This window comes from Myotis brandtii, unplaced genomic scaffold, assembly GCF_000412655.1.
Source record: "Myotis brandtii unplaced genomic scaffold, ASM41265v1 scaffold4259, whole genome shotgun sequence".
Lineage (NCBI taxonomy): Eukaryota > Metazoa > Chordata > Mammalia > Chiroptera > Vespertilionidae > Myotis > Myotis brandtii.
Genome location: NW_005366311.1, coordinates 156,628 through 166,960, shown reverse-complemented (window position 1 = coordinate 166,960; position 10,333 = coordinate 156,628). Strand labels below are relative to the sequence as shown.

The 10,333-nt window shown below is 37.7% G+C and overlaps 1 protein-coding gene across 2 annotated transcripts in view; it reads right to left on the bottom strand.

The window, feature by feature from the left end:
* The window catches only part of ORC2 (origin recognition complex, subunit 2), a 24,463-nt gene that overhangs the window by 8,295 nt on the left and 5,835 nt on the right, over positions 1-10,333 (bottom strand). For both annotated transcript variants that reach the window (XM_005874125.2, XM_005874126.2), the window contains exons 5-11: positions 8,977-9,069; positions 8,290-8,321; positions 6,744-6,804; positions 5,806-5,999; positions 4,468-4,566; positions 2,363-2,472; positions 678-810 (exon numbers count right to left, since the gene is read on the bottom strand). In XM_005874125.2, coding sequence (XP_005874187.1) covers positions 678-810; positions 2,363-2,472; positions 4,468-4,566; positions 5,806-5,999; positions 6,744-6,804; positions 8,290-8,321; positions 8,977-9,069 — 722 coding nt within the window. The remainder of the gene's footprint in view (positions 1-677; positions 811-2,362; positions 2,473-4,467; positions 4,567-5,805; positions 6,000-6,743; positions 6,805-8,289; positions 8,322-8,976; positions 9,070-10,333) is intronic.

Below are 10,333 nucleotides of genomic sequence, written 5' to 3'. Positions count from 1 at the left end.
TATATATATCTTCATAAATATATATATAGCATAAGTTAGAGCTAAAAGGAAGAAAACATGGAATAGCAAAGATGTAAAGATATAAGAGGGATGCAACAAACCCTACCCCCCAAAAAATACCCCCAACAATATGAGAAACATTAGAAAACTATTGATTTATCAAAGGAAACAGAACAGAAACACTGACATTTTTAGAAAGGCATACTACATCAGTTAATATCCAGCACCCAAAAGGTTCATATTAATTTTCAAATGATGAAGAAATATGAACATTTGGAGTAAAAATTAGCTATAAATTATTATAAAACTACGAAGCATTACTTACATTTTTATTAGAGTACCAAAGTGACATAAAAGCCTAATAAAAATTGAGGTCCCACATAATCCTATCCTTCAGAGAAATATTATTAGTATTTGGTACAGTACACAAAGCTAACTTTTCTCTAAGATTTAATACATTATCAGTTACGAAGTAGGAAATTCAAAGATGGGGATTCAAAGCTAGAACCTTCTGAGTCCAAGCTCATCATCTTAATTAAGCAGTATGCAATCCTACTAGTAGGAAGTCTAAAAACAAAAACTGAATACTCCAGAATGAGAAGTAGCAACCTCATTAACGTGGAGGTACAGACTGGCAGGAGATAGGATGTGGTTCCTTTTAACATTTTGAAACTTACAGATTTCACACTGATTCCAGGAAAGAAACCATTGATGACAATATGAATGGAATCTTGCAGCATGGTGGCTCGAAACCTTTCTAGTAAATCTCTCTTAGAACCCAAACCATAAAGCACAATGTTGAACCCCAGGCTGTTAGGAAAGATAGCATTCATAAAATTAAAGTTCAGTACCTGTTATTGCCAATTTTATAATCAACCAGTTTCCTTATTTAAAGCTTATAAAAAAATACAGAAGAACTGGGATGGCTAAATAACTATAATGATTCCCAAATTGTACAAGGTAAAAGCACAATTTTATTATTAGCACATGAAACTTAAGCGTTCCAATTTTAGTAGCTCTCTCTCCAGCTCATACTACTTTCAACCTGCAGATGCTGGGAGTAAAAGGACAACATGGGAGGTGCAAGGCACTAAAACATTTCACAGGCTGCAGCAGCCTTTTAATTGGTAGATTAAACTGGAAAGGTAAGCAGGGGCTAGGTCACAAAGGTCTTGGTAAGTCAACTGACATTAATTAGATTTTATTCCCAGGACTATGAGCATTTACTAGGAACTAGTCAGTTGGTAACTGAAAGGTTTTAAGAAGGAAAGTACCATGTTCTTTTTAAAAGATCACACGGGCTAATGGGAGGAATAGATGAGGAGGGACAAAACTGACTTGAATTAGGTGTCAAGGAGAAAAACGTAAGGTGTCAAAAGCTATATAGGTGAAATCAATAGGATTTGGAGAGTAATTGGCATAGACAACTTTACATGAATGGGGTGGACAGGAACTGTGCCAGGCAGCAGGGGCAGGTGGGAATGATGGATTTAAAATGAGTTAAATTTTATGTACGTTGAATTATTTACAGGGACATCCACATGGAAATCTCCAATATTCAGATATCCGTGTCTACTGCTGAAGATTGTGATCTGAGCTGGGTTGGGCTGGAGATAGAGTTATGAGAGTTATTCACATACAAAAAGCAACTGAGGCCAAGAGAGTGAATGAGATGACCCAGAACACCACGCACTAGGGGTCAAGCTAAAGTTGTTTATGGAGGTCAGTCAGAAACAATATTTATGTGATGCTCTGTGGCAATGCAGGATAGCCTAGAAATAAACAGAAGAGAGATAAATCCAAAGGTAGAGATTAGCAAGGTAGAAATGGCAGAAAAAAAAGAAGGGAATTCAGAGAGGTAGCAAATACTCAAGTAGTTAACTATGAGGTATAGGCTGGGAAGCAAAGCAAATCAAGTTATTGAAGTTGACATACTAGAAGAAAGAAGAAGGGGGGTTGGGGAAGGAGATCAGAGTGAAGAGCTGCTTTGTACATTTATAATGACAGATCATAAAGCGTTACTGAGAGGAGCTGAGGGCCTACCAGGGAGGATAATCATTCTCTTCTTACTAGCATAACCCTTTGACCTGTTATTGGCAAATTAAATTAAATTTAGAAAAGACAAATTTCTAGAAAACTAGAATTTCTGAGCAGAGCCATACAATAATGACAGTCCACATTTGCATCATAAAATTGAAAAAACACCTATTTTTTCAAATTTTTATATATAACTAAAAATATATATCAAGCTTGTTGCAAAAAGAAAATTAAATAAGTTAAATTACTTTGATTTTAACACAGGCTTATATAAATATACATTATTCCTTATTTTACAAGGGTTTGCAATGATGATAGTACTTACTGTAACTGCAACATCCATTTATGAAACAATTGTTCATATTGTTGATTTAGTTGTCTAAGTTCAGCAGAAAAGGAAGGAGAAACCTTGCTCAATAAGTTACGCAGAGTTTGCTTTAAAAAAAAGGAAGAGAGGAAAGAAAATCACTTTCAAACCACAGACATCAAATTAATCCAAACTAAAAATATTTTCTTACAGGTAGAGGTTAGGAGAGGAGACATTCATTTGGTAATGAGTGCATTAACTGAGTATACATAATATCTCAGATATGATTTAAATATCCTACCTAATAATAGACAAGGATGCAAATTGACCGTACCTTCGCTATGCCCACCATTGGCTCATCAGAGCAATATGCAAATTAACCGCCAACAAAGATGGCAGTTAATTTGCATATACTGGCTGGGAGCGAAGACTGAAGACTCCATAGAAGGAAGCCAAGCAACGGAGCTGAGGTAGCGAGCGGAGACGGGTGGGAGAAAAGCAGCAGAGAAGGGCGGGGTAGGAGCGGCAGAGAAGGGCAGGGTAGGAACAGCAGAGAAGGGCGGGGTAGGAACAGCAGAGAAGGGCGAGGTAGGAGCGGCAGAGAAGGGCGGGGTAGGAGTGGCAGAGAAGGGAGCGAAGCCCTATTCTTTCAGGAATCTTCCTGCAACGGGCTTCTAGTTTGTTTATAATATTCTTTTGGGTACAAATATGTGATAGCAGTAAAGAATTTGCTAAGTTTTTCCCCAGAACCATTTACATGATTATAAGAAGATATTAATACCATCTCTTCCTTGGAACAGTTTGGCTTCTTTTTTTTCCCCCCTTTTCATTGAATTAATCGGGTGACACTGGTTAACAAAATTATAAAGGTTTCACAACCTTTGCACAATTCCATAACACATCATCTACACACTGTAATGTTTGTTCACCACCCCAAATTAAGTATCTGTCTATCACCATTTATCCCCCCTCTATCCTCCTCCAGCTTCCCCCACTCCCCTATTTGTCTTCTTGATATATGTTTTCAGCTACTTTCTGATCTGAGTCTCAATACCAATACACCAGGTCACAAAACACAAATAACCACACAGCACTATGTCATCCAGGTCACAGAGACTTACCCTATATTTTCCTCTTTTCTGTAGGTTGAAAACTCTTGTTAAAAACCCTGAACACCTTAGAAAATTGCACTAAAATCTAGCTTGCAGAGAATAATAAATCTTGATACTCTCTGAACTAATAATCACCTCTTTCTTCTTAGATTATCAACCCCACTTTCTACTGAAAGATTCTCTCTCGAATGGTTCTGTCTCCTCTCTAAGGGAAGCATCAATAGCTATGTGTTATTTCTCATAACATGAGGTGCTGGAACATAGTATATAGAACTTGTTACTGTATTGCACTGAGCAGGTTTTCCATAATATCAAGAAGCAAGATATCCTCTGCTTTTTGCAAGGTTTGTAACTGAGAGAGTCAGGTCAATTGTTTTATGCTTTGTGTGAGGTTTAATAAATATGTGGCTTAAATGAATAACCAAGATTAATGGTACATGGATATCAAATAAACCATGACTCTGATTATTATAGATCCTGAAGAAATGATGAGAAAAAATGTGTAATTATAGTCTGTCAACTAGAATTCTAACCCAGTGAAACATCCATATATATATAAAAGCCTAAGCGACTATCCGACCATTCGACCGTTCGCTATGATGCGCACTGACCACAAGGGGGCAGATGCTCAATGCACAGGCATGGAAACCTGGAACAGACTGATGAATCTCAGAGGGAAGTGGGGAGAGGGGTGGATGGGAAGAGATTAACCAAAGATCTTATATACATACAAGAGGCCTGCGGAGATCGGGCCAAAACCGTGCACTGGGCCTCCAACATCCCCTGAGGGATCCCAGATTGCAAGAGGGCACAGGCCAGGCCTAGGGATCCCACTGGTGCATGAATCCGTGCACCGGGCCTCTAGTTTAGTATATAATAAAATATGTAAGAGTTACATCACGTTAATTTGTGTTTCATTTGATCTGGACAATAATTCTGCTTATGTATACTTAACTCTTCAAATCAGCTTGCAATAAGAAAAATTTAGAAGTAACATTTTTTGCAACATACCTGATCCAGTTTAGCTTTCTTTAGTTTCTGCAGTGTTCTATCAGAGGTTAAAACTTTTGAACTGCTGTGAGCTTCAAAATATTCTTCTACTAAGTCACTCTGAAAATGCAAAGTAATTTCTTAGTTTCAGATATTTGTTTTATATCAGAACCAGACTGTAATAGCAGTGTAAAATAGCATATGTGAAATTCTTTATTTGGCATTCAGTATATTCTATTCAAAGCAACATAGATTTTGGACCAAGCAAACTTAACTGCAGTGATAACACTGAGTAACTTTTAGGACCATAAAAGTTAAAGAAATGACTAGACTAAAGTAGTCTATTCCCCAAAATAATTCTTAAGTCTCCACATATAATTTCCACTTAAACTTTAAAAAGGGGGGGTTTACATATCAGAACCTTTGTCTTGCCTCACAGAGTCTGAGCAAATCCTTTAATATTACTGCAGTTGAAGCACTGTGAAAATGAGGAAGACATCAACAGCAAGGTAAAAAGACTTGCCTACTATTATTACAGTAAGATGGAATAAAACTTGTTCTACTGATTTAGACAGGGCTAACTTCCATGGTGGCTATGGGATAAGAAGCCATCAAGCAGTGGGCTTCCTGACTGCTCTGAATCTTTACACAAAATACCAGGTTAATTAGCCTTTGCTCAAGCCATGATGTCTATGGTTTTCTTCCAAACAGCTCAGCCTGGATCCATAGCCACATTACTTATTACCTACATTTACTTGAATACATCAAAAATGTTACAAAAAATAAAACTATATAAGAAGGTATACATTGAGAAATCTTGCCCCCAGTTATCCAATCTATATTTTTAATTAAAAGCTCATTTTTATACAACTGACTTGATATGTCATTTTCAGCATACATTACGGTATCTATAATAATAAAAGTGTAATATGCTAATTGGACCGGACCTCCTTCTGGACAAAGCCGGGGCTGCGAGGTAAGCCCAGGTCCCAAGTGCCTGCTGGTGGCTGGAGGGAAGCCCGGGTCCCAGGTGCCTGTCAGTGGCCAGAGGGAAGCCCAGGTCCTGGGTGCCAGAGGGAAGCCGGTGTTGGCAGCCAGGGGAAGGAAGGCCTATTCTTGCACAAATTTCATGCATCGGGCCTCTAGTTATTAGATAAACAGGGATACAAACATGCCAACACAGAAAGTCCAGAAATAGATAAAGATACATGGGAATTTATGTGAAAGGCTGACAAAATATAGAGAAGTGAAGAAAAAAAGTATGCTGATTCCCCCATTTGGATCTCTTCTCTTAGGGTAGCATATCTTTGCAAAATTACACAATTTTTCTTGAAGGTTTAAGTCTCTCTCTTCACTTACTGTTTTATCTCTTTTCATTTTCTTAGAAGGTGTTTCTTTGTAAACAGGAGCTGAAACTACTCTATTCTGAGCTTGAGTCTTCGGGCTCAATATGACTTTATTAGTGTCCTCTTCAAATTCTTGTGCAACCTCTTCATCGTCCTCTGAGTTGGAAGCAGAATATTCACTTTCGCTGTCAGAATGAGACCTTGGGGCTGTGGGGGTAAAAAGCAATTGGGAAAATTTGACAGTATGACAAGAGAGGTGTGGGGTAACAGGAAGAATGTGGGCTTTGAAGTAAGAGAATCTGACTTCTGGTTTTGCCATTACTTGCTGGTGATTTCACCAGAACTAGTTATATTAAGTTTTTGGACCAGTTTCCTAAATTATCAAATGAGACTAACAGTGCCTAATTTAATAGAGCCTTGTGAAGATTACAGTGAAATGTATGTAAAGCAACTAACAATGCCTGACACATAGAATCTGTGGCAGAAACTGTCAGTCATACCTACTACCAGTTTGGCTCAGTGAAGGGTCCCGGGTTCGATTCCGGTCAAGGGCATGTGCCTTGGTTGCGGGCACATCCCCAGTAGGGGGTGTGCAGGAGGCAGCTGATCGATGTTTCTCTCTCATTGATGTTTCCAACTCTCTATCCCTCTCCCTTCCTCTCTGTAAAAAAAAAAATCAATGAAATATATTAAAAAAAAAAAAAACTCAGTGGAAAATAAAATACAGCCCTAGACAGTTTGGCTCAGTGGATAGAGCATCAACCTGTGGACTGAAGGGTCCTGGGTTTGATTCTGGTCAAGGGCACATACTGGGTTGCAGGCTTGATCCCCACTAGGGGGCATGCAGGAGGCAGCAGACCAATGATTCACATCATTGATGTTTCTATCTCTCCCTCTCCCTTCCTCTAAGAAATCAATAAAAATATATATTTTTAAAAAAGGAATACATACCTATTAATCTTTTCCTTAGAACACGAGTTGCTGTTGACAGAAATTCACTTTTATCATTGTTCTGTTTAAAAATAAAGAAACAATATAGTTTAAATAGTCAAATAATAATGATGAAATGGGAATTAATGATGGATCTGAGTGAAAGAGGCTAGAAAATAAAAATATTTTGTTTTCAATAGATTAATTAAAACTAGATGAACCTAGTTCCTAGAACTAGAAGATAATGCAAATGAACTTGTTGGGGGGGAGACACAACAAAAATGATACAACAATTCCAAGATTCCTAGAGTGATTCTAGCAGTTGTATTCTAGATATCTGTAAAGTATATATGTACTTTTTTATTATTATATAAAGAAAAAACATAAGTATATCAGCCTTTTGAAATATTTTTCAGATTAGCAGAATTTTTTTTTGTTAAAAGGTATTTATGTCCATTGATGATGAGTAAACAAGGAAATAGGCATTCCTATGCATATAGCAATGGGACTTTTATTATTTTTATAGTATTTTTAAATTTTATTTATTTTATTTTTTGGATGTGAGGGCGATCTGGCTGCGACATCTGTCACCCCATTGATCGCCAGGGTTGATTCGGCTGATTTGGCTGGCTAGGCAGGTGTCCCCCTCCTCCCTCACCGATCCCTGTGCGCCCCTCCCGAAGCTGCGCGCTCGGTCGAAGAGGACGACCTTTCCCCCTCCCCATCCCCCCAGAGGACCGGTCTTCGGTCAAGGGTATACGAGTAGCTGCGCTCCCCTGCTAGAACCTCCAAACAAGCTCTCAAGGAAAGAAGCACTATTAAAGATAAAGGAGACTCTGACATGTCTAATCCCACACCTAGACTGCGTAACTAGGACATTTCTGCATAAGCCATAACCATGGCCCTGAATACTCACATTCTTATAAAGGGCATAAGTTTAGCCTATATACAGTCTAGGATGTCCAAATCAAAAACCACCCAGACCTGGACACACTCACCACTCACTCATTATCATGGATTCGCCTTGCCCATCTGGGCTTGCCCACATCCAGCCACGGCCAATTAACAAGGCATAATGAAAAAACAAAAGCACAAAAACATAGAGGAGAGCATAAAAATTCTCAAATCCTTTCAGCTAACCTGGAGTGTAGTTTCCAAATGTAAATCCTAAAAAGGTAGACTAATGGACTTCATGGATCTTGGGTCCAATCCCCCAAGAAACAACAGAATATTATCTATGAAAGCAAAGCAAAACCAAACCATAAAAGTTCCAGGCCAGGTCTACTAAGTTGGAAATACCAGGGATAATTCTAACACAAAAAAGGCATGCAGTAGGGTCCAAAAGACCTGGCTTCATTTCCCAACTTTCCTCCTTCTTATCTAAGTGAACTTAGACAAGTCACTTCACCTCTCTGAACCTGATTCTTCATTTACAAGTTAGGTATTTAATTGGCAAATACCTGTCAATTATAAAGCACTATACAAATCAAGAGACGAAAGCTCTATTTTCAACTTGTTTTACTTTGTAACACTAAGGTTTTTGCTAGTTTTTTAGTCAATTACTTACCTTCAACTGAACTTCATCTGAAGTCGAATGCCCTAAAGAATGAAACAAAAAGCCATTACTTACTATAAATACTTCACTTTTCATCACAGTCTAGCTTCATTAAAAGCAAAGTTGCAGTTTCTACCCAGAAGCCATCACATATTATTGAATTCTCAATTAATTGCATCTCCACTAGAGGCTGAATTATTGTTATTAATTACGTGATCACTCTGATTAGTGACAGCTGTGTCCTGCACTTCTGTAGCATTCATATAGCAAGAAAAAATGGAGCCCTTTTCATTATTCATTATTCTAAAAGGACACAGTTCAACCTAGTTCAAATGGGTCACTCAAAAACAACTGCTGCACAATACTCCACAAATTGTGTTATTTCAAATAATATTTGCCAAAGCAAATCTTCTGTGAACAACTGGCTACCTCAAGCAAATGACAACAGAATTTTTTTTTTTTAACAACAGGATTTTACAACTGTTTCTAGTTGGCCCTATCAATCTGCACAACTTCAACCAGCACAGATCTTTATTGATAGCTAAACATGGGTATACTAAGGCACACAGGTTGTTGAATGAATTTTCAGAATAGAAAATAAAATACGTAAATATGTACTCATGACAAGGAGAAAAAAAGTAAATACTATAACTTGAAGCAACTAAGGAAACCCTCTTCAAATAACAGGTAAAATCTTACCCTTGCTACATTGAGGAATGTTTGTCATAATTTCAGGATCATTCTTCAAACTGAATGACACATTTTTTCTTGGTGTTTTTGCTAGTTCTGAAGCTATAAACAGAACAAAGATATAAAATACCTTTTAACAGACAATAGATGTAGAGGGTAAATAGCTTTATTTCACTTATATAAAGTCTTTTAAAAACAAGAAAAAAAGAAGCCTGCCTGCTACTATTACCTTCCGCTTAAAAAAAGAAAAAAAGGTGTAGGGGGGGGCCTTGAATTTTGTAAATTAAACCACTTTACTGACTCAAACTCTTTCTAACCTATTTCACACAGTTTTATGCCCCAATCTTGAAACTGACCCAAGATACTCATGAGAGTCCCCACAAATGCACTGGCTTCTTCTTTTTCTTACCCTCCTTGGTTCTCTGTATCACTCATTAGAGATTTTCAATCTTTCTTTGAAGTTACCCTTTTATTTGGGTTCAATAACATTATCCTGGTCCCTGGCTACTCTTTTTCACTGTCCTCGTCCTCCCCAACAGCCTACCTGTACGTTTACCTGAGGCTCAGGCATTGGCCTTCTCATTGTGCCTGAACAATATGCCATTTTTGGATAAAAGACTGATCCACAGGATAGGGGGAAAACTTCACAACAAAAAGCCACATACAAAGTAACTTAGCTGACTGGGATCATTTTGGTTTTACATTGAAACAAAATTATTCTATCTGCTTTTAAATAATTATTAAACTACAAAAGGATCAAGGGGGGAAAAAGAGTTCAAAAGGAAAAAGAATGAGTCACCCATGTATGGTCACTTACTCTAATAATAAAAAAAGAGGGCATATATGCATTTTTTTAATTTTCATTTTCCTAACAATTCATTTGCATTGTACTTTACACACCTGGTCTGCAACATATTGGAAATTTTAAAGTAAAATTCCTCTTTGCCTAATGATAGCTTCTCATCAGGTTATTTATTATCTGATCCTATGTAACCAATCTATTTTCCATTTCCCTAAAGTCATCTTTCTGCAAGTTGGTTGAACTCCCCCCCATCCTTTCTACTTGGCTCTTTTGTTTGCATTTATCTACTCATCCTGGACAGGTTTTCTGTATTTTACAAAGCCTTCCAATCTAACCCCTAGTCTACTTCTAGCCCTACATCATGTTTAGCTCAATTTTATTTAATCATCATTTATACTCAGGTAATAGATTATTTTCTGACAGATCATAAGTTATTTAAAAATATGAAGGCGTGCCAAAACCGGTTTGGCTCAGTGGATAGAGCGTCGGCCTGCGGACTGAAGGGTCCCAGGTTCGATTCCGGTCAAGGGCATGTACATTGGTTGAGGGCACATTCCCAGTGGG